The sequence below is a fragment of the Seriola lalandi genome, unplaced genomic scaffold, assembly GCF_002814215.2.
Source record: "Seriola lalandi dorsalis isolate HSWRI2012SDOR001 ecotype SW California unplaced genomic scaffold, Sedor1 jcf7180002054660, whole genome shotgun sequence".
NCBI classification, from domain to species: domain Eukaryota; kingdom Metazoa; phylum Chordata; class Actinopteri; order Carangiformes; family Carangidae; genus Seriola; species Seriola lalandi.
The window spans coordinates 1,360,899-1,383,860 of NW_019525213.1; the positions used below are offsets into that span (position 1 = coordinate 1,360,899).

General features: G+C 41.0%; 4 protein-coding genes and 2 long non-coding RNA genes across 8 annotated transcripts in view; 3 read left to right on the forward strand and 3 right to left on the reverse strand.

The window, feature by feature from the left end:
- Positions 1-1,704: 1,704 nt before the first annotated feature.
- On the reverse strand, positions 1,705-6,269 carry LOC147818270 (uncharacterized). Of its 2 annotated transcripts, XR_015438136.1 has the most exons (4): positions 5,478-6,269; positions 4,790-5,402; positions 3,393-3,473; positions 1,705-2,226 (listed from the first exon to the last, which is right to left on the reverse strand). It is a non-coding gene; the product is annotated as an uncharacterized LOC147818270 (long non-coding RNA). The 2 variants fall into 2 exon arrangements; XR_015438135.1 differs by having other exon boundaries at positions 1,705-3,473.
- cdkl1 (cyclin dependent kinase like 1 (CDC2 related kinase)) lies at positions 2,083-10,524 on the forward strand. Of its 2 annotated transcripts, XM_023420938.2 has the most exons (9): positions 2,083-2,250; positions 3,330-3,451; positions 6,276-6,348; positions 6,738-6,828; positions 7,253-7,453; positions 8,134-8,216; positions 8,466-8,522; positions 8,795-8,950; positions 9,682-10,524. In XM_023420938.2, the coding sequence occupies exons 1-9, from the start codon at positions 2,083-2,085 to the stop codon at positions 9,781-9,783; spliced, it is 1,053 nt and encodes a 350-aa protein (XP_023276706.1). In that variant the 3' UTR covers positions 9,784-10,524. The 2 variants fall into 2 exon arrangements, with proteins under 2 accessions (XP_023276706.1, XP_087034025.1); XM_087177899.1 differs by lacking the exon at positions 9,682-10,524 and having other exon boundaries at positions 8,134-8,346; positions 8,795-8,934.
- Positions 7,298-8,896, reverse strand: LOC147818271 (uncharacterized). The gene is made up of 3 exons (XR_015438137.1): positions 8,766-8,896; positions 7,930-7,972; positions 7,298-7,434 (listed from the first exon to the last, which is right to left on the reverse strand). It is a non-coding gene; the product is annotated as an uncharacterized LOC147818271 (long non-coding RNA).
- On the reverse strand, positions 10,318-13,178 carry dmac2l (distal membrane arm assembly component 2 like). Its single transcript, XM_023420940.2, has 5 exons — positions 13,028-13,178; positions 12,812-12,915; positions 11,953-12,161; positions 11,224-11,395; positions 10,318-11,076 (listed from the first exon to the last, which is right to left on the reverse strand). Exons 2-5 carry the CDS (start codon positions 12,904-12,906, stop codon positions 10,962-10,964), a joined length of 591 nt encoding a protein of 196 aa, XP_023276708.1. The 5' UTR covers positions 12,907-12,915; positions 13,028-13,178; the 3' UTR covers positions 10,318-10,961.
- Positions 13,179-13,187: 9 nt separating this feature from the next.
- l2hgdh (L-2-hydroxyglutarate dehydrogenase) lies at positions 13,188-20,383 on the forward strand. The gene is made up of 10 exons (XM_023420937.2): positions 13,188-13,405; positions 14,775-14,890; positions 15,673-15,824; positions 16,570-16,701; positions 16,782-16,944; positions 17,049-17,083; positions 17,168-17,335; positions 18,063-18,220; positions 18,370-18,501; positions 18,629-20,383. The coding sequence occupies exons 1-10, from the start codon at positions 13,314-13,316 to the stop codon at positions 18,822-18,824; spliced, it is 1,344 nt and encodes a 447-aa protein (XP_023276705.1). The 5' UTR covers positions 13,188-13,313; the 3' UTR covers positions 18,825-20,383.
- Positions 20,384-20,604: 221 nt separating this feature from the next.
- Positions 20,605-22,962, forward strand: part of sos2 (son of sevenless homolog 2 (Drosophila)) — a 32,346-nt gene continuing 29,988 nt past the window's right edge. The window contains exon 1 of the mRNA XM_023421025.2: positions 20,605-21,528. Within this exon, the coding sequence (XP_023276793.1) occupies positions 21,445-21,528 (84 nt within the window). The 5' untranslated portion in view covers positions 20,605-21,444. The remainder of the gene's footprint in view (positions 21,529-22,962) is intronic.

Below are 22,962 nucleotides of genomic sequence, written 5' to 3' on the forward strand. Positions count from 1 at the left end.
ACCTGTGTGGGTGTTTTCTCTGACGTTTACTGACTGTTTTACCTGCATCTTTAATTTTCACACATTTCAGACACTCAGTCTGTCGAGTGTGAACATCTACTAATCTACAAAAACCCCACAGGAGTCTTCTTCTCTTTTTACTGTAGGTGGAGTCAGTAGTTCCTATGGGGACTGTGGTGGAAAAGGGAGAAATGTGTCAAGTTGACAACAGAGTCAGTGGATAGTACAGGAAGTCAGATGATTTTACCTTCAGAATAAGACTACAGCTAGTTTTGCTGAAGTGAAGGCATCAGCTGATTCACAAAAACAGGTGATCGACAAGTAAAACTATTACGTTTTTTCTTTTAGTGGCTAATTTTTGCTGCCTCTTCTGTCTTTGTGTTGCCATCTGTTTTCTGTTTTTGTTACAATGGGTGTTTTATTTTTCAACGTAAATCACTGGAGCTCCTTATCAAAGCAGTTATGAAATTTGGGATTATCTTCCAGTTACATCTTCACTCGGACTTTACAAATGAGAGAAATCAACGACTGACTCTGTCAGCTTTAACCATTTTAACAGTTGCTTATCTTATTACAGAAATACACGAAACACACGACAGTAAAATATATTAATTTAGACTTTAGGAAAAGGTAAAATATATATATGTTATCATGTTTGAACCAGGATCAAAAATGTGATCAGAACTGCTTTTAAAGTGGTTATAAAGGTGCTTTATGTTTATAATATACTGTTCTAGTTATGTTTGTGTAGTACTAGTGTCATCATCATTAATATCAACTTATTTCATGAAGATTCAGACGGTAAATATGGATATTACTATGATCTACACAGGTAAATTAGGGTTTTTGAACTCTGCTGTTGAACTCTACGTTTGTATTTAATCTATTTATTTAGATAAATAAATTGGGTTGTACAAAACAAGAAAAAACATTTGATAGTTAATTGCCTACGAGCATTGAGAGTCACTGTTTGGGGTTTTACTGCTTTACTGAAAGAAGTGACGTGTGCTGACTTTGTGTTTTATTTTGAAAGGCAGGCCCGGATGTCAGCGTGTACTCTGTCTTTAAAGCAGGACACGCTTGGATCTGCAGGGACAGTTGAGCCGGACTCGTCCACATCACTGGTCGATGTGTGTGGAAGAACAAACGCCTCTGTGTTTCTGCCTGAGAGACACCTGCGAACGTCTTCCCTGAAGGTAAGTTTAAACATTTAATTCAGTGTCTAACAGGAAGTGTTTTCACCTAAATACTTAATATTGAAATGTGTTTAGTTAATGAGCAGCTGGTTTCATGGGACAACTTTACTCAGACTTTAGGATGATAGGAACTATTTTATCATCCCTCAGCATCAGTTATAAACATGAAGCCTCAGCTGTTCATTTTGTCCTTTTTTTGACATTTATTTACCTTTTCCTTGTTGGCCTATTTATAAGTGCAGCACTTTGATTTTATCCCCCTGGCTGTTCACTCTGTGTTGTTTGTTTTCGCTCTGTGTCCCCCCTCAGGGAAATGACCTAATATACTTTGCATTGCAAATGTTTTCGTTACGCAACCGAACTGTTGGGAAACAGGTGTAATGTTGCCTCCAAACAATTAAATCTATCTTTTGGAGGCAGTTTTAAGGGTTATCTTAACATTTAGGTCCCCACCTTCAAGAAGTTGAACCCAATCTGAACTCGGACGCAGGTATTGTATTGCTCGGTCTTGTGAAAGTTTTGCAAACTCTTTCAGTATATTCAGATAATTGTGCACAACATTTCTGTGCAAAATTGTCAAAATACAGCCACAAAGACAAACCTGAGTCAGTTCCGTGTATTATAAAAGCATTATTGTCTTTTTTCTGAGAAGACCCAACCTTCATATCACCTGGTTTTCACCCATTTTTGATCCTTAAAATTTAATTGGGTGAACTATTCATAAGAGCAACAGTTGGTCAAACTCCCCCTCTCTCTTCTTCTCTGTGTCCCCGGTGTGAACCCCCTCCTGTGTCTCCTCTCTCCTTTTTTCAATAGGCAGCAGAGACGGTGCTGCCCTCTTGGAAAAGTGTTTTTACCCTCGGACGAGCTCCGCTCCCCGCTGAGGATGGAGAAGTACGAGAAGATTGGAAAGATCGGAGAGGGCTCCTACGGCGTCGTCTTCAAGTGCAGAAACAAAGACACGGGGCAGATTGTCGCCATCAAGAAGTTTGTGGAGTCGGAGGACGATCCCATCATCAAAAAGATTGCACTGAGGGAGATCAGGATGCTCAAGGTAACAACTCACACATGTACAATTATTATCCTCAATAAATTCCTGTTTATTCTCCGGAAAAAAAGGAAAAGAAAACAATTGATAGAAATTAAAAACTGTTGATTGTGAGGGAAAAGGTCAAGATTTTTGATATAGAATTTAGCTTATTTAGTCAACATTATATGAGAGAGAAAAAAAATCAGAATTATAAGATGTATTGATGCAGTTCTTGATTTTACAAATCCTGGTTTTAGTGCTGTGAAATATACGGCCTGCTCTCTGTGGTGCAGGGCAGCAGGAGGCGGACACTGTGCAATAAATTCTGCAGAGGGGAAGCATTTTTGTAGCTGCTGCTGCACAGAGAAACTCTCATTTAAGAGAGGTTTACAGGGCTGTAATCAAATGAAAGAAAAGCCCTGCAGTATCAGGGCCACTCAGGTACCTTCATTAAAATGTGAAATCTCTGCGAGAAATTAGAAATTCTGCAGCCTTGAAGAACTGAAGAGGCTTTAGCATCATTTAACATCATCATTGTTTCTGTTTTGTTTTCAGCTCTTTAACTTTAAATTGGCGTCTTAGTTAATTAATCTTAAAGAGCTGAGTGATTAGTTAGTTTTCTGGCCGATAGAGACTTTAAATAAACAACAAAAACAGTGATTGTTTAGTGGCCAAACATTGATGCTGTTCCATCTCTGTCAAGTTTATCTCACATAAACACTCAAACCTGCTTTTTCTTGTTTTCTTTTTATGTTGCGTAATAATAATTCAAAGATGTACTGGTACGATTGTTAGCGGTTTAATTAGTCATGCTGTGGGTGGGAGTGTTAGTGTTCTGCAGGACACCAGGAGCTCATAAATAGGACAGGATGGGGACAGGTTGTCAGGGGCAACAGCATGTTTATTACCAGCTGTTAACAGTTTAGTCTGTTTGATAAAAGCAAACCCCTGATTTTACCGTCCTCTGAGCAGCGAGATTTACTGGTTTACTAAAATAAGTTGAACTGGTTTTGTGTGTGTTGCTGCCTCTCCCTGATAATGTGCGTGATTCACAAAAGAACCTGCGTGTGCTGAGATGTCTCTCCCTTCTTGTATCTCCGCAGCAACTGAAACACGCCAACCTGGTAAATCTGATCGAGGTTTTTCGACGTAAACGGAAACTTCACCTGGTGTTTGAGTACTGCGACCACACAGTCCTGAACGAGCTGGACCGACATCCCAGAGGGTGAGTGACTCCCTCTGGTTACCTGACAACACAGGGATAGATCCACTTAGTTTACTGACTTTATTGACTCTAACATTACAATATAAAATGTATGAAACACAATTTTTGTTAGTATAAAAGTATAGTACAAAAATGTAAAGTATAAATAACCACCAGGCAAGTTTACACCATAACTAAGACTTTCCCTTCTGTGCCTGTACAGAGTGAATTAAGATATTTGAGTTTTGCTCAACTCTCATAATAATTCAGTTTATCTTTATTTTCTTCTGTGACTTTCAGTTGAATTATAAGAAAAGATAAAACATACAAATGTCTAAATGAATGCTCCAACCACAAGTTGCATATTCAAGTCTGTGTGAAAGATTATTGCGCTACAAGGTCCATTTAGTAGCTGTTGTGTTGCGCTTTCAATCATATCTCATGGTCTTCCTCGCGGAACTTGAAGACGTTCAAGTTTCCGTTGTATTGCGCATTTTTAAGGAACCGTTTGCATAAAGACGCTACCTGCTGAAGATCATGCGATATAAGCGAAAGCTCCAGAACGGCTGCTTAATGGATGCGGTGGAGAGATTGTGTTGTCAGCTGCTGTTTCCAAGAAAGACGAAGAAACAAATGTCAATCTCAAAAAAAGTGTCGAAATCTCAAGGTTTTATATTTTGTGATGAAAGAGAAAAAACAAATGAAAAGACGCGACGTGAAACACGGACGTTTAAAAACAAAAAAATACAAAATGAAACAAAAACAGCAGCAAATAAGAGATAAAGTTTATATTGACATTGTAAAATATCCTTACTAACATCACCATAATGATTTAAACCATATCCCCCGTGTGTGAAGTTCATTCCCAGCTGTAGAAACTTGTTTTAGTAGCAATCACAATAATACACGTGTGTTTAAGGACTTTATTTTGGTGTGAATGATCTGAGAGGAGCAGCTGACTGACTGACACACTGAGAAACTCGGAGCATTAATCTGAGTTCGGTTGCGTTTCATTAAACAAACTGCTGTGTGCTTTCTATTATCTCTGCATCACATACGTACCACACTGTACCCCGCGCTTTGTCCGCCTGTGATGGGCACAAGGCCCGTCTCCCGGGAGGCTGACCTGCCCACTGCGGAATGTTTACAGTGATGCTGTCCCAGAATGCTTTGCATGTGTCGAGGAGCTGTCGGGACTCTTTAGGCCCGGCCACATTTTATATGGAGTGTTTTCGCTGTCTGGTCCCCCCCCCCCCTCTGGTCCTGGCCTGCAGCCCCCTGGACGCAGAGGGTTCAAAAGAAGAGAAAGCAAAGTGGGAAAAAAGGGGCGGAGATTGTTATTAATTGCCAGTCACAAACCTCGATTTAGCCATTTCCCTGGCAACACTGATAGATGATGGTCCCTGAACCAACAAAGCCTCAGTGTTGAGCATCGGGACTCACAATGGAAACGAACTGTTCACCGCTGTCTGAGGGAGAAGAGAAAAACAGAGCTGCGGAGAGGAAAGCTAGAGAGACAAGAACAGAGTTATCCATCTGTCCATGCTTCTTTCATTAGGTTGTGTTAATCCAGTTTCTGTTCCAGATTCCTGGTCCCCAAACAAACTTAGTTCTGCAGCAACTAATTAGTTGAATTTTTAGCCATTAGCAGTGTGGCTCAGGGATTTCATTGGACTGTTTCTCGCTCCACCACTTTGAAATATCTCAACAACTGCTGGATGCCATGAAATGTTCTACAGACATTCGAGTTCCCCAGAGGATCAATTTTACTGACCGACTAACTTTGGTTGATCCCCTGACGTCTCCTGTGGCGCCATCACGAGGTTGACATTTTTTTGGTTTTGAAGTGAAACGCGTCAACGACCATCAGATGGATTGCTGTGAAATTAAGTGCAGATGTTCATGTCCCCATCAGGATGAACTGTGATCGATCACACACGTCGCATCGTCGTCTCGTTAGATGTTTCGATTACTAAGAGGCAGCACAAAAGTCACTGTTACGACAATGAATACAATCAACAAACAGACAAAGAGAGCTGTCACTCACCATAAGAATATACACGATATCCCACCCACACATGACACAGGTAGACAAATTCACCAGCATTGATCAGCTCTGATGGATCCGGGTCCTTCTGTACGTTGTTCAAAGAGAAAGTTGCAGCATATTTAAAAAAAAATAAAACCCTTTCACTCTGTCCTGACTCACGAGACCAACATCACGAGAACACAAGCCGCATTGGTTTTGACTTCTGCATGTGCACACAGAGAAAGGAGGAAGCAGTCTGAGGATGAGTCTGTGAACATATGATGATGACCAGGAGAGAAACGGAGTCCAGCGCTGCACAGTGACGTACAGACTCTCTCGGTCAGTTCACCATAATCCACTGAAGATAAAACATCTGCAGCTGTGAGATGTTTCCTTGTCCTGACGGGATTTACTCCTGAAGATATTTTTATTTTGTTTCCAAACTCGTCCCTGACTTAAATCTACTCACTTGATCCGTCTAACGTTTATAAAAACAGACAAAGAAAGATATTTACACTTTGTACTGATATAAAACAAAGAAAAAGTAATTACATTATCAATATAATATCAACAGATGTTTGGCTTTTTTCCTTAAAGGACTAAAATTTAGTTGTTTAAATCAAAGTTTGACTTAATCTACTGGAAATTTTCAACCACATTTCATGGGCTTCTTCAGCTGATGGAGTTTTGCTCAATTTTCATGAACTATGTAGCAACTACTATTTCCAGGGTCAGTAATTGAACCTTATTGATTTCTGTTGATCAGCTGGAACTGATCGATCAGCCCTAACATATTGATTTGTGTTTGTCTCCCAGAGTCCCGGAGCACCTTGTAAAAAGCATCACCTGGCAGACGCTCCAAGCCGTCAACTTCTGTCACAAACAGAACGTAAGTGTCTCGGTCTCGTCTCCTACACGGCGGGTTTTACAGCGGTCTGTCCGACCCTCTCCTCGGCTTGTTTTTGAATTCCTCAGGTCTCCTCCCTCCTCCGGCTCCCAACAAGCCTCCTGCTTTATGGCTCTTTTTTTTTTTTAACAAGAATTCCTTCCCTTGGCTGACCGACAGTTAATGTATCACCTAGACACAACAAACGCAACAAGGGCCTCTATTTAACAGGGTGGCATGAAATCCAGAAAGAACTCTCTCTCTCTCTTCTTTCTCACACAGGCCCTTTATCCTCGACGTCTCACCGCCACAACCATCTGAACGTTACTGAGCCTTCGGGCTTGTTTCCAAGTTCATACAGTGATTAAATGTGAGCGTTTGTGTCCCTGCAGTGCATCCACAGAGACGTCAAGCCGGAGAATATCCTCATCACCAAACACCAAGTCATCAAACTCTGTGACTTTGGCTTTGCCAGGATTCTCAGTAAGTTTTTGTCAACGCGAGTGACGATGCCCCCTGGTGGACACAGCTCTCCTTGAACGTTGTTTAGTTTATGGAGTTTATGGCTCTGGTGTGTTTCAGATATGCAGCTCAGGTTTCTACTGAGAGAGAACAGTCAATTTTTTAAAATGTACTTTCATTTTTTAAAGCCTCAAAATCAGAGTTAGTTGTTTGTCTGGTTGGAGACGCCTCAGTCCGGTGCACACATGGTTGTTTTGAAACCTTCATTATATAACAGACGAGCTACACTGACAGAAATACTTGATAACATTTTGTTAGGTTCATCTTCCACTAACTCCTTTTACTAAAGTAAAACAAGTGGTTGATTGATTTAGTGAAAGATATGTTGTTAGCCAGGTCTCATCGCTCGTGTCACGTGTTTCTGCCTCTGTGTTGTGCCGATCAGCTGGTCCTTGTGACTACTACACAGACTACGTGGCCACTCGCTGGTATCGGGCCCCTGAGCTGCTGGTGGGAGACACTCAGTACGGCCCTCCGGTGGACGTGTGGGCCATCGGCTGTGTGTTCGCTGAGCTGATGTCGGGGATCCCTCTGTGGCCCGGGAAGTCCGACATGGATCAGCTGTACCTGATCAGAAAGACTCTGGGTAAGATCAGTCAGATGCTGCTGGTCTCTTACAGTCTGGGAAACACGTGTGAGAAATAGTTTCCTTTTTACAGTAAACCTACTTATTTTGTGTAATGATTTCTGTGAGGATGATTAATGGAGTTTTTTCCACAGAACTATACTGTGATGAAATGATGATTCGGAACAATCTGACAATATTTACATTAAAGAGCAAATTCAAATCAAATCGTTCACAAAATTTGTTGCTGAAACAAAACAGAAAGTGCACGACAATGTGATCAACATTATTACAAAGCACATAGAATTTGATTTGAGGGTAACACATGTCTAAATCTATTTATTAGGATTATCAGGATATTGATTATGACGATGAGTCCATCTGTTATTAACAGTCTTTTTTTTCACAAGTGAGAATTAAAAAGGCAAAACAAAGAAAAAAACATGTTTCTACTGTGATGAAATTCTTTGGAAGATTACTAAGTTGGAAATGTTTACCGGGACTGGATGAAATCTCAATGCCAAGCTTCTTATTCATATCCTGAAAAAGAAAAAGAAAAAAAAAATCAAATACACTTCCAGGAATAATTTTGACTTAGAGTCCAGGCTAAAACAACAACAATAACAACAACAACAACAACAACCACAACGACTCGTACTAATCGACTCAAACTGTGTGTTATGTTAATTTGTCCTCTGCAGGAGACCTGATCCCTCGACATCAGCAGGTTTTCAGCAACAACCAGTTCTTCAGCGGAGTTTCAATCCCGGAGCCACTAGAGATGGTGAGACACTCCACCCACTCCCTGTGGATGTGCTCCGTCTGCCTCCATCACACGAGTGGATGTTGTTGCTTTTTAATCTACATCAGCTGTAAACAGAGACTGTCATTCTTCTCTGTAAATGTGGTATTCAGTTGAGTGACTTTTTCCTGGCACAAAAAGGTTGAATAATGTAAATTTTAAACAGGAAGCAGTGAAGTCTGAGAAGTCACATTGAATTAATGTTAAGTCTGTGTCGTTTTGTTTCCGTAGGAACCTTTGGAGCAGAAATATCCGAACCTCTCGCATCAAGCTCTGAGTCTCATGAAGGTAAAGATGTCGTCTTTAACCTCTCAGCAAAATAAAAATCAAATGCACATCTAATGTAATACACATGAGCTACACAAGCTGAAAAGGTTTGGATTTTAATCTGGATAAATTCCCCTTTTCCCTGCATCGTTTACTGTTCGAAGATAGATATATGTGTGTGTCAGAAAAAGTAAAGGAAAACACTAGATCTCATAAAACAGAGTTATCTGGCCCTGACCCGCTCCGTCACCTCTCACCTCTCACCTGTCTCCTGTCTCCTGTCGATGGCTCAGGGTTGTCTGAGGATGGACCCGTCTGAGCGGCTGACCTGCGAGCAGCTCCTCCAGCATCCGTACTTCGATAGCCTGCGGGAAAAAAGCCTGTCTCGAGAGCAGGACCGCTCCGTCAACAAGAGGACGCGCTTACCTCGCAAACACCTTCCCCCTGGGGTGAGCTGGACTTACAACACTGATCAGCTGACACATTTAGGGCAAACGTCAGTCAGTGGTGCCAACTATTTCATCATCTGTCAAATCTGCTAGAAAATTTGTATTAACTTTGAGAGAAATTCTGGGGTGAACAGTGGAGGAATATTTACATTATGTGAGTAACAAAGGAAAAACAAAACCCAGATATCCTTTCACATTTGATTAGGGAATAGTGTGTTACTTTATTAACAGATTATCTTGACAGTTTGATTAATAGAAGTAAGATAAAAGAAAAGAAAAAGGAGAGATGCTGCTCAAAGGACTCGAGGACACTGTGCTGGTGATAAATCTCTGAGTCAAACTGCAGCGTTTCTGTATTGATACCTTTTCTGTTGTGTATTTGAAATGCATGCGATCCCTACTCAACCCAGCAGGTGGACAGGGACATAACATTTCTGCATTGCTATTATTTTTTAAATATCTTGTTAGTTTTATCTTTCTGAGATGATGTGTCGCTGTAGAAGAATCTAAACCACTGGGAAACACCATGAAATGCAAAGAATGAATGAAACGACTCGAACAGCAAAGTCTACATTATTCACTATTATATTTTCTATATTTGCCAGCCACATACTCGAACTGTATTTAATTTCACAACCAGAGGGATCAGTCCAGTGGTTGTTTTTAGTAAAAAATCATTTTCATTCATAATTGTCCCTTAAATTTAATTGTATTGTTTCTCCACCATCCAGTATTTGCCACAGCTGACCGGCAGCAGCATCTTCCCATCTCTGGACAATAAGAAGTACTACAACAACCTGCGCAAGTTCAACTATCACCTGCCGAACATCTAAACACACTGATCTGAATCTGACCCTGAACACATCACCGTCAAGCATCAACGTTTTCTGAAAAACCTCAGGAAACGCAGCAGCCTCTGGCAGCACCTTTATTTCCTCAAAGCCTTCGAGAGGATCCAACCACTTTTTAAAATGTTCAGTTTTTCCACGTGAGGTTTGTCGGGTGCGTCTTGATACCGATGTCAGTCTATGCACTATTCCCAACATATCGACTCGGGACACGTTGGTTTATGTACGTTGCCTATTTCAAGCTGATTGGGTTGTGTTTTTGTGTAGCTGTGTAAAGACGAGGGGCGACGTGTTGCTCCGCTCGTAGTCGCTGAGTGGACTGAAGGTAAAACTACGACGTACGTACTGCCTTGCCTGGTTTGCCAAATGTATTTTTTTATTATATATATATATATATATATATATATATATAAATATAATGACAGACTCTGTAAGAGTGACATGTTTTGGTAGTGAGTTTTATGATTGGTCCTAAGTTATAACGTAGGACACAAACTTTGTCACAGATAACGACTCATGAGCATTTCTGAAAATATTTATTGACGTCAGGAGTGAATACAGTCGTAAACATTCCCTTAAACCACTTTTCACACGCATTTAGCAGCGACAGCACAACGCTGTACTCGTTATCTCTGGAACTTTGGTGCTATGGATGTTCTCAGCCATCTGTCTGTCCTCATATTGTACAAATGCCAAATTAATCTAAAGAGAAATTATTTTAAAGACTATTGAAGCCTTGATTCCTCAGCATTTTCTCAAATTCTTTCTCTCTGTGTACATATGGAGTCACTTTTAATACTTTGAATGTTGACAATATAATAAAGTAAAGAATAGTTCACTATTAGGAAAAAAAAAAAAAAATGGTGTCAACAATATAAAGTGCTTTAACTTTTCTCTTTGCTGGACTGTTTCTTTAACATTCAATCACACAGGCTTAGAAATAAAACAGCAACTTAAATATTTCCCATTAACCCAGAACTTGCTCCACACTATCTCCACGAAGAAAGACTAAAACATAATGAACGGCATGTAAATTCACCTGGTTGTTCAGAGCCCTGCACGCTACAGTCTTTCCCTCTACATGTTTGGGTCTTTTACTTTGAAAACCTTTACAAGGCATTCATATGTTACAATTACAGCATGCTCTAAGAAGCAGGAAGCTGTCAGTCCAGGTCCAGTGCTATATCCAGACGTGGAAGTGCTGTCTTTAGTCTGTCGGTTGTCATCTGTTTGTCCTTGATTGCAGGCAGATCACTGAGAAACAGATACTCCAGATTCCTGTGTGGAATTAAAACTTGATTACTTCATCATTCATCTCTTTCTCTCAGCAAAATTAATGAAGCTGATTCATTTTAAACATAACTTTTGTCCTTTGTAAATAAATAAATTGATACAAAAGATTTAAAGTTTACCTCTAACACTCACCTGAGTCTGTGCAGGGCAATGACGCCCTTATCGGTCACGTTTCCACATGACACAACCTCCAACATGTACAAACTCTCCTGCAGATTCTCTATGGAGCTCAGCTTCTCCAGGCAGGTGTCTTCTATGTAGATACACTTGTTGAACTTGATTTCCTCCACATGTGTCAAACCATCTAGAAAAATGACCACAAAAACAGCATTAGCACACATTCGACTGATTTCACTCACGTGGGCAAAGAAGAACTTTACACCAAAATAAATCTGTGTGGACTCTGTCTCTGACAAAACACACAAGTTTGGAGTGCCGTGGCCAACAAGGTCAGAGACGACGCACTATCTGTGGCTGCCCGGTGTAAAACATCCTCGTCACTTGCGTCACTCTTGGATAATCAGACTTGGAGAGGTGCACTTTCACCTTCACCCTTCCTTTCTTGTTAACACACAGGGGAATCACTTTCAGCTCAGCGGCCGAGGTTAAGCTCACGTTAACATAGTTAATGTAATATTTACACTTTCTGAACATGGCTTTAAACTTTGATTTGAACAGGCTTTTAATAAGGCTCTCGTTAGTTTGTTAATCCAACACTGCGTGATATGTTGACAACTACTGGGATAGATTCCCATGAAATTTTCATTTATGGTCCACAGAGGATCAATTCCAGTGACTTTGGTGATCCCCCTACTTTACACAAGGACAGAAACATAATATTCTTCACACTGTAACACTGACCCAGGTGATCAAACCCCCTGTACATGATGCAGGATTCAGTAGCGTCAATCGCCTGGATCTTGTATCTGCCCAGAGGCCCTGTTGGCAGTCCGTTGTAGTCGTGATGCCAGCGATCAAAACCTTGGAACCTCACTTTGGCACCGCATCTCAGCAGCCACTCTGCTGCGGCTCGGTCTGGACCAACAGCTTTGATCCTCTCATAGTCCACCCTGAATAAAGACCAACAAACATTCACAGTATGGTAAACACTGATTACACATAATGTGATGGGTCACAGTTGGTTGGGGATGACAGGGCAGAGGAGAGGAATGAAGAGGGCAACAGAAGATAAAGTCTAGATGGCAACCTGCCCACCAGGTCGCACATTTAACCTGAGCAGAGCACCCACTGTTTGTTTATTTAGTTAAAATACCATTTGTACTGTTAGCAACTTCAAAATGTAAAGACATCCTTGTTGTTTTCTATTTCAAAACCTTTTAGACTTAAAGTGTATGGTGGGTGCACCACATTTTTAGCAACATAACAAAATGTGGACAAAGTGAAGAACACTTTCTGAATGCACTGAACAGAATATTAGAAACACCTCTATATATAATGTATTTCACTCTAACACCACCTTTAACTATGACCTCAGTGCTGATATACACACGTGTAATTGAATTAGCACCAGTATGACAGAAACTGAACATTACAGGCATCTAAAGTAAACTATATAGCAGAGCAGTTGTATAGGGTTGCATTATATTGAACAAGTGTACCTAATAAAGTGACCTCTGAGTGTGTCCCTTGTTAAAATGTCCTTGCTGCGTAGCTATCACACGTATATTGTTAATATCTAGGCTTATTAATGCTGTCTCACTTGTTAAAAACTGCATTGAGCCATCCCCAGAAGTGTCTGCGGCTCCAGTCCCTCTGCTTCGCCGCACACTGAACTGTCTTCGATAAAAGCCTCATTTCCCTGAGCTGCAAAACAAATTTAAAAAAACGAATAAGTTCTTTAACTGAATTTATATAGTTAAAAAAAAAAACAGTTGAAGAAACTGCGACACAGTAGAAACAGATTAGAAATTCTCACCTGCCCTCCAACGGACCAGACTGTTTACATTTGGGACGCGTCCATCGCCGCAACCTTTGACATCGTGACGCAGTAAGCTCCTTCAGTCCAATTGGCTGGACGTGTTTACGTACGTGCGTCGCTGACGGAGGGGGCGTGGCTACGGGATAGAGCAGCAGAGTGAGGAGCTAGCGGCGGCTGCAGCAACGGGAGGAGGAGGAAACACCAAACACAAAACTCAGGGAAACCTTTCGGGTAGTTGTACAATGAAGAAGCGACTCTGAGGTGTTTTTAAAACGCTGTGACAATGTTCCGGATACTGAGCGACGCGTCTTTTAAGGCTGTTGGAGCAGCGCAGCCGAAACTGCTAAAGGACATTACAAGCAGACAGCTGCACAGGTAAGACTGTGGAGCAGGCAGGCTACTACTGACAGTGTGCAGCCAGTGTGGTGCTGTAGTCCAGTTTAATTACATGTGAGGAGTTTGGTGAGGACTCCTTGTTTTAATTTTACTCACTGGCACAGAAAGGAGCAGACAAACGGGTACCTTCTTGAATATCGTATTACAACTTATAATTACCAAGGACACTCAGGAACAAGAACAAGATTGCATAACATTGCTGCTCTCTGCATAACCTGATCTGCACAAGTCCCGCCACATTGTTTACGCAAACAAAACATTGGTGTCTGCATTGTGCCTCCACAACTGTGCTTGCTCAATCTGCATTTGAACTTTGAGTTTTTAAACTTTTATTTGGCAGAGCACGTGTTGTCAGATTTACTTTTACCTGCAGAACAACATATTTCTTTGTCAGTGTCCAGCAGTCAGTCACAAGTTTTGCATGAAAGCATGTCTGCAGTTTGTCTTTTATATTAGACCTACAGAATCTACATGGCATGCAGCTTATGTTCTGGCTCCCCTCTCCAGCCTGCTTTAAGTAAACACTGAAAAATAATTTTACTTATAAAGTAATCCTTCTGGTTTCGATAAATGACACCAGCAAGAAATCAGAACCCAATTTCATCACAGATTAAGTTGCCGGATAAAATGTTCTTTAGGTTGAAGTCAGATCAACTACATGTTTTTACAAGTTCTGACAGTCCTGTTCTCCCGCTCTACTCGTCTGAATGCAAATTAAGGAATTAAAGCCCCTCAGCCAAAGTTTCTGTAACATTTCAACTTTTTAGCACATTTTCAGTGATAAACCTGAAGTTACGTAGAGATGATGTTCCAGAGAATGTTTTTCTCCATTGGTTTTATTGCTTCCACCCTGCATTGAGTTTTACTGCTCTCAGCCTGCTTCCAATTTTGAAAAATCAAAACAAGATGTTTGATCTTCCAAGTGTCCCGTGCCTTCTTGTACATTGTGTTCCTACAGCTCTGTGCGAATGTTTCATAATGTGAAAACCCTGTGGTGGATTGTGGAGAAGTTGGATGTACTGGAACTGCTGCTACGTTAAGCCCTCCCACTACATAATAGCCTGTTGTAATTACTGTAGTTTGTAAATGGATTTACTTGTCAGGGAAAAGAAACTTGAGACAGAGCTGGAATTTACAATGTGGAAGTTACAAATGGTCTGTTACCTACAACCCTTGTGTCAGGGGTTTCACAAGTGACCAGTCTCAAAGGTCTATCGGTTGCTCGTACAGTTGGACATTGAACCGCTGACCTAAATATTCTGCTCTCTACCTCCTGCAGTCAGTTATTTATCAGTTAACCATCTTAAATTTGAACGGCCCCTAACCTCACCTCCTGTCTGTCCCTCAGCGCGTATGACGTGGCCGTGGTGGGTGCCGGCATCGTGGGCTTGGCCACAGCCAGAGAGCTCATTCTGCGACACCCATCTCTCAGCTTCATCCTACTGGAGAAAGAAAAAGAGCTTGGTGGGTGGAGGCTTGACAGTTGTTGTTGTGAAAGAAGGGAACATGTTCCAAAGAGTAAAATATTTTGTCTGTCACAGTAATTAATCCCGGTGACAAAGCGTGGTCCATGAGGGTTTGTAAAATGACAGATTTATTGTTGCGTTGGCTCCGTGCTGCAGCTCATTGGATCTGCCACGTTTCGTCTTTAATTCAAAGATATTGGGTGAACAGCGAAGGTATGTAATCCTGTTATCGTCCTGGACTGAGTCCAACACTGTTCACCCACTGAACTCCATCAAACATGCTTAAACCTGAAAATACCATTTAACCTCATAGTCACTGTTTCATTTTTAATCCAGTGTGCTGGCGTACAGAGCCAAAACAACAAAAATGCATCTGTGTTCTCATAATTACACACTGCACTGATTTCTACAATTCTGAAAAATATAATTATTATAATATTTATTGTTTATTATAATACCTAATTTAATATAATGTGTCCTGCTTGTCTCATTTGGTTGCTCTACATGGTTTTGACATTTGATTTGTGGCCTTTGAAGTAATAACCCTGAAAAATATCTCCTTTATGCAGTTTCATATTTACTGTATAAACACGACAGTGGTGCCGTCTTCTAATCTAACTCTCTGCATGAAAGCAAATACGTGTATGAAATTCAAGAATCTAGAAAAACTAGCTGTATTTCTTCCATTAGTCTGTGGGTGTTTGAAGAAGAAGAAAAAACAATCTCCTTTTCTTTCTTCTTTTTGTTCTTCCATTTCTCTGTCGTCTTCTTACTCACCAGCTGCGCACCAGAGTGGGCACAACAGTGGAGTCATTCACAGCGGGATCTACTACACGCCGGGGTCGCTGAAGGCCCGTCTGTGTGTGCGAGGAGCCACTTTAGCCTACGAGTACTGCGAGAAGAAAGGACTCCCTTACAACAGATGTGGAAAGGTCTGCGTCTTGTGTTTTAAACCAGATAAGACATAACGCAGCGTGTTTACTGAGGATGATCGGCTCAAGGTGCTCGGCCGACTCAGGGTCACAAGACACAGCTGTACTTTAAATTACCACATGCATGTAATCCAGATGTTGGGGAAAAACTGATTTAGGCATGGTATGAAAAACAAAATCCACACAGTGTGATAAAGAAGTTTTTTAAAGATCTAAGGGGGGGGGGGGTTCATGCAACAAGGCCCCCCAGCCAGGAATCGAACCCCAAACCACAGAGTTATGTAATATGCACCTTTACATTTGGGCTACCAGACACGCCATGATAAATTAACTATCTATTAACAGACGCGGCATTAGTTTGAATTAAGCCCCTGACTCTGGAAGAGTTGCTGTCACACTGTCATACAGTTGTAGAGCTCATATGTGTCTGTTTTGTACTGACACCTTGTTCTTTTTTAGTAATATCAACAATCTACAAAAACACAAGCAGCTGTATGAGAACTTTACCTGAATAAAACACAATCTGAAATCATCACAATTATGATTTAAATCAGAAACTGTCTGATTAAAGAAAAAGAAAGTAAGACAATAAAAGTCTGACTGAGCATTTGATGCCAGAATGAGCTTCTTGACAGCGACACATCAAAGTATTGAGATGTGAACAGGTGCTGTATATTATCTGTCCTGTGGATCGTTGCCTTTGTGTCTATCTCAGTATTGATCGCTGTATCTCTGCCCTTGGCAGCTCATTGTGGCTGTGGAGCAGGAGGAGATACCCAGACTGAAAGCTCTGTATGAGCGCGGGTTGAAGAACAACGTGCGTGACCTCAGCGTCGTCGACGCCAAGGGAATCCGAGAGCGAGAGCCGTACTGCAGAGTAAGAGACTTCAAGATGAGGTTTTCATCTACACAAAAGAGCAGATAGCAGTGAAGGCTTACGGTGAGACATGTTTTCAGGGTATAATGGCCTTGGATTCGCCCTACACCGGCATCGTGGACTGGAGGATGGTGGCTCTCAGGTATGGCACAGACTTTGAGGAGGCAGGCGGCTCGGTGGTAACAGAATACGAGGTCAATGACATTTCCATGGTCAAGGAGAGTCCAGCTGGGAGCACTGAAGGTATTAATGTGTCAACAAAGTTATGATTAAAAGCACAAGCTGTAGTTATTTTAAGTCTATAATTATATGAATGAGTTTTACTTTTTGTTTGTTTCTATTTGCAGGGATGAATTATCCGATTGCAATCCGAGACACAAAGGTAAGACGCGTACAAATAAAAGCATCGCAGCGTTTAGCCTGGTCTCCGTTCTTCTGCATTCTTTGCATTGTATTGTTTTGGCAGGGTAACGAGGTGCGGTGCCGTTATGTCCTGACCTGTGGAGGCCTGTACTCAGACCGCCTGTCGCAGATTTCTGGATGCAGTCGGGAGCCGAGGATCGTCCCCTTCAGAGGAGATTATTTGGTGCTGAAACCAGAGAAACACTACCTGGTCAAAGGAAATATCTACCCTGTAAGTCTTGATCTGCAGATGTTTCTCATCATATTCTACCAGCATGTGATGAGAAATGATGTAAATGATCTCTACTTCCTTAGAGAAATGTCAAACTACGGCAAAAAGAGATTTTAATGTTTCAATCATGAAGGAATTTTCTGCCTTAAAATCACATAACATGAGATCAGAAGCTGCCACTCTATTTTTTTTAATCGCTACATACGGTTGGAAATGCTCGGGGAATCCAGGTTTCTCTGGAAATAACATCCACGTGCTGCCATCTGAAAAGGTTGGATATCTTTGTATGTTTCAATCCTTCACTCCCTGTACTTTGATTTCGAGGCAGATCCCTGACAGCTGAAAATAATTTGTCGAAAAATGAGTTGCATTCAAAATATTTTCAGCCCTACTGGGTCACCCAGGGTCGACCTAGATATGACCATTAGAAATCCTGTGAGTGCATCAAACCAAACCTGTGACCTCGTGGCAGAAGATTTCACCTGTGGGGATTTATAAAGTATTAGTCCAGAGTTAGTCCAAAAAATTATATTTGCAGTTTCAGGCTTTCAGTTTAAAGTAAAATTGAAAGCTTGAAAGTGCTTCCATCTTTTTTTGGAAACAGTTTTACTCTTATATGTGCAAAATATCAATGGACCTCCTCTGTTATTGAATGGATCCAATTAAATAATGTCAACATACCTCACTGCTGCTGCTTCATTTTTGTTTTTATGACACATTTTTGCAGGTTCCTGACCCTCGCTTCCCCTTCCTTGGAGTTCACTTCACCCCTCGGATGGATGGAAGCGTTTGGCTCGGTCCTAATGCCGTCCTCGCCTTCAAGAGGGAGGGTTACAAAGTGTACGACTTCAACATCAGAGACTTCGCAGATGCACTTTCGTTCAGGTGCAACATCAAACTTTACCTAAAGGATTATGATGATTATTATAAAGAGAATTTGTCTTAATAACAGCAGCATTTACACTATTCTGAAATGATCCGATGACAGTGCAGTTGTAGGTGAATATTTCATTCTTTCTCTGTTGATGCTGCAGGGGCCTTCAGAAGCTGGTGATGAGGAACATCACGTATGGGATTGGAGAAATGTACAGGGGCGTTTTCATCGGTGCACAGGTTAAAATCCTGCAGAAGTACATCCCTGAACTCTCACTGAGTGACGTGCTCAGGTAGAGGAATGATACACCACTTAAAGATGCATGTTTATTAATAGAAATACAGAGGCATAATATCTGTTTCAAGCTTTTGGTTTTATGTAAAAAGTGTTTCTGTAACCCTGGTTGTTTTCCTGTACAGGGGTCCTGCAGGAGTTCGAGCTCAGGCCCTCGACCGGGACGGAAACCTCGTGGATGACTTTGTTTTTGATGGCGGGGTCGGAGACGTGGGCAGCCGGGTGCTCCACGTGCGTAACGCTCCCTCGCCAGCGGCTACCTCCTCCCTCGCCATCGCTGAGATGGTCGCGGACGAGGTGGAGAGCCGCTTCTCGCTGTAGAGAAAAACAGGAAACACCAAAAACGTCAGCTTGAGGTGACCAAGTGAAAAGTAAAAGTGCAATTCTTGTGTCAAGCTGTCACTACATTAGCATCATCAACATTTTTTATTACAGGTCAAGCCTTAATAAAGGGGGAGAGAAGTGGCACATGTTCAATTTAATTACATTTTTGAGACTGTTTTTACTTAAGTAATGCTGTTTCAGGTTGCGTAATGTTTACTCCACCACATTTCAAAATAAAATCCATTTTTCTGCACTACATTTGTCTAAAAACAGAGAACATCATGAGTCACTGTCAGTGAAAGCATCAAGCACAGAACAAAGTTTTTAGCTCCGGTGACTTTACCATCAGAATGAAACATTAAAAAAGGGAATAGAAATACACAAACACGTTGTGTTGAAGGTGATATTAACTTTTGTTTTTTTGGACAATCACCATTTTAAATGAGGAATGTTTAAGAGCAATATTCTTGTACTGAATTTCTTATTTCACTTTTGGTTCTGTTGTGTTTTTTCTCAGCAGCTGATTCTATGAGAGCAGCTTGTTTCTGTCGTTTGAGTGTTGTACAGTCCACTCTAAACAGATGAAGACCTTCAAACATAGTTACTGTAAATCAATTTGGGGAAGTTTTGAGCTGAATTAAATAAATTATATTCTCTTTATTATAAATAACAAATACTTAAAGATGATATTTTCTAGTGATCTCTGATTTTACCAATAACTCACATGGGACGTTGGGTATCTGTGTATCATTTTTTAATTGTTCATCTCATTTTAGAAAGAAACTCTCTATGTAACGCACAGTTATAGCTACAGAACGCACATTTTACAAAGACGGGTTGTCCTTACTTCACTTGACAGTTCTGTCTTCCAAAATAATTTCAATATTTAAAAGGTTTTCAAATTATGTCATATTTACATTAAAGCAAACTGAGAAAACTTGGGTGTTTTTCTTTCTATGTTTTTAATGTGTGTTTGTGGGGAGGTGATCTCACGTAATTCTGGTGCAGTTTGTTTTTGTGGTAGTTTCAGAAGCTTCACGTTGCTAAAAATGTCCAGGTAATGTTGTAAAGTTGTTCTCCCTCCCTGTTATTTCAGTCCATTTACTGACAAATGAATGTTAATGTATTTTTTACCATATATACATATTTTTGAATAACAAATGTACCAATGTTTGCATTAATCTAAGGTACCTTTTAATATAAGGAGAAAAGTAGGGATTTTTTTATGCAAATTCACCTACTTCCAAGGTGCATTGACAAAGGAACTAGAAATCAGAAAATAAACAACTTTATTGTGTTCAGTTTTTCTTAATACTACAAGTTTTGCTGGAAAATGTGACATTTTTTATTTGAGCAGTTGTTAATTTTTACGCACTTCTACAGTTTGTCCACAGGGAGGCGGAATCACTGCAACAAAAATACTGTATAAGCTCCAATGCAAGAACAAAATATACCGAAATTAGATGCTGTTGTTAAACCAGTGCTTCTTTATGTTTGTACTGTCAATGTCTGTGAAATGCCATAAAAAATAAAGTTGCTTTTCTTTTTTGCTTAAATGTGGTACAAATCCATTTTTTAATATTTCTGCTGTGTTTTTGTAAACATTGTTCAATTCCAACAGGACTGTGGTTAAGTAAAGGTTGTTTTTTTTATATGACCCATTTATATTCGTGAAACTTTGAATCTCATGCTCACACTGTGGGTCTTCATTGAAATGAGACAGAAAGTCCAGCCTTGTTTTTTTTTTTTTCCGTCCAATAAAATGTGAAATTACGCAGCGTGCGTGCCTGACAGCGGACGCGGCGCAGTGAGCGGCAGCAGACAGACAGGCAGCGGAGTTGGTACGAACATCTTCGACTTCACAAACCAAAAACACCTCGACTGCTCTTCAGCTGCTCCGCTACACAGATATGCCTCGGACTGGTCGCTGTTTTCGGGAGGATTTACTTTGGACTTAGCGCCCCGATCGCCGCGGAGAAGATGACTAAATGCGAAGTACCCAGCGCAGGAGAAAGTGTGCCTTGTTTGGAGCTGAACGGGTCGTGTGCCACAACATAAAACTCGGAGCGCATCAAGGCCAGCAGCAGCCTGTAGCACTAGTTAGCTGGTCGGCTAACGCTAGCCTGCTAACGTTACAGGTGTTCAGGCAGAAAATCACCAAACGTAACTTGTAGCTGTAGTTAGCTGGCAACAAGCTGAGCTCCCATGTCGTGACTTAAAACTGAACTTAATGTGCCTGTTATAAGCTTTTTAGCAAACGCCAAGTAGCAAGTATAACACTTAGCAACATTGTTATTAGCCATTAGCTTTTTAGTCAGACGCTGTCCCGTGTTTACAGCAGCAGCAGGTTAGCATTACTAGCCACCAAGCTAGCGAGTTAACTTTATAGCTACATGTGCTTATTTTTCTTTTGTAGCTTATTTTTCGCAGTTTAACCCGACTCAACCCGGGACTCGCGGTGTAGTTTAGCGATACTCTTCACATTTGCAAGCCAGCCAGTTTGACTTTTTTTTCCACCGTGCCTGCCCTGGACTGACCCACCCACAAGGACTATCTATCCGGGGCCGATGCTGACAGTTCAGACCGGATCACGGCAACGCCAGGAGCCGCTACAGCAATGCAGCCCCAGCAGATATACGACTTTTCAAGTGACGAGAACAGTCACAAATGGAGAGGCCTCTTCGTGCAAGCTCTACGAAAGGTAACACTAGTTTTACTACACTTTCCAACCTCCTCATGAGGTCTTAAACCCTCACACTCCCATACATTTGTGCGAGATACAGAGTACTGGTTTCATCTGTACACCTTACTGACGCAGACTTTTGGTTTCAAGTTGCCAAAAAAAAAAAAAAACCCCATAAAGTTTCCATGTTTTCTGTTATTATTATGAGCAATACAAGCAAATTCTCCCATGTAAAAGCACTTGTAATTGTCCCTGATAAAATCGAAGTAATTGCAAGTATTTAATGTTTTGGTGATCACTAATCAATACTGGAGACACTGTTGAAACTGCTTTCCTCATCCTCTGACAATTTGGCGTGCCTGTAATGTGTGTATTCATTAAGCCTCACCCACAAGTTCCCTATAATAACTTTTAGTCTGTTTAAAAAAAAAAAAAAAAAAAAAAAAGTTGATCAATTTTGACCAGGTTTTAGAGCAACGGGATCCATTGCTGGTGTTTCATAGTGTTGAGGGCAAACAGCCTATGCTAATAACTTTGCCGGGTGTTGATGTTACATCCAAGTTAAATACTAATACAGATGTCCTTGCAGCTGAAAGGCACTTTCAAACGTCACTTGACATGCATGTATTGCTGCCAACTCCTTTATTTGTTCCTCATTTGGTCTAACAGCAAAGACGTCTCATCCTTACTGAGAAGACAGAGAGGCCTTCTTCGGCAGCTTTATGTTGCTTACATACACAGCTTTCCCTCCTTTTTTCACAAGAAATGTTACTTAATTCTCATGAGCCTAATTGAAACTTTTAGGGCAGGAAACATTTTAATTTTAATGTCCTTGGTCAGCAGGACTGACCTGTATCAGTTCCTTTTTGACTGTCCCTCTCTCTCTCCCTTTTCTTGCATCATCTTGGCTTCTCCCCATCATCACCAGGTTTATTTTCTGTTTTCTGTGTTGTTGTGCAGAGTAGAGACAGGACAGTTTTCATGTTGGGTCACCTGTGCTGTGCTCTGAGCAGCTGTAAGGCAAGCTTTCGATGCCATGGTACTTTTCGGGGTGGCCACAGCAAGCGGGGTTACTCACCTTGGTGACCCGCAGGAGGTCGGAGTTCACCCAGACAGCAGCAGTACACTCACAGTATGACCTGCACGTCTTTGTCCAGCCGGTTTACAGTTTCTGTTTCTCTATTTATGTTGCATCTATTCCAACCTGAAACTCATGTCCTTTTGTAATCTAGCAGCAAAATAGTTTCCCATTTTTGTTCTGTCTGTCGTTTAATCGAACTAAGACCACATTCATGTGATAAATAAACAGAGTCAGGAATACTTGTAGTGCATGCGGAGTCAGTACAGTAGGAACCTCACAGCATGTGGACTTTTTTGGAAAGGGATCTTGTTTGAAATATTTGTGTTCTTAAAATAGATGAAAGTACTTCAGACCAAGTTTATTTTCACAGC

Excerpts from the sequence above, each read along its gene's own strand:
- dmac2l (XM_023420940.2), bottom strand. The coding sequence starts at position 12,906 with ATGAGGCTTTTATCGAAGACAGTTCAGTGTGCGGCGAAGCAGAGGGAC. Across the intron at positions 12,162-12,811 it reads CTCAATGCAGTTTTTAACAA|GGTGGACTATGAGAGGATCA; the intron begins GTGAGACAGCAT and ends GTCTTTATTCAG. Across the intron at positions 11,077-11,223 it reads ATTGCCCTGCACAGACTCAG|GAATCTGGAGTATCTGTTTC; the intron begins GTGAGTGTTAGA and ends AATTCCACACAG.
- cdkl1 (XM_023420938.2), top strand. The coding sequence starts at position 2,083 with ATGGAGAAGTACGAGAAGATTGGAAAGATCGGAGAGGGCTCCTACGGC. Across the intron at positions 6,349-6,737 it reads ACTTCTGTCACAAACAGAAC|TGCATCCACAGAGACGTCAA; the intron begins GTAAGTGTCTCG and ends GTGTCCCTGCAG. Across the intron at positions 8,217-8,465 it reads TCCCGGAGCCACTAGAGATG|GAACCTTTGGAGCAGAAATA; the intron begins GTGAGACACTCC and ends TTGTTTCCGTAG.
- l2hgdh (XM_023420937.2), top strand. The coding sequence starts at position 13,314 with ATGTTCCGGATACTGAGCGACGCGTCTTTTAAGGCTGTTGGAGCAGCG. Across the intron at positions 14,891-15,672 it reads GGAGAAAGAAAAAGAGCTTG|CTGCGCACCAGAGTGGGCAC; the intron begins GTGGGTGGAGGC and ends CTTACTCACCAG. Across the intron at positions 17,336-18,062 it reads TCAAAGGAAATATCTACCCT|GTTCCTGACCCTCGCTTCCC; the intron begins GTAAGTCTTGAT and ends ACATTTTTGCAG.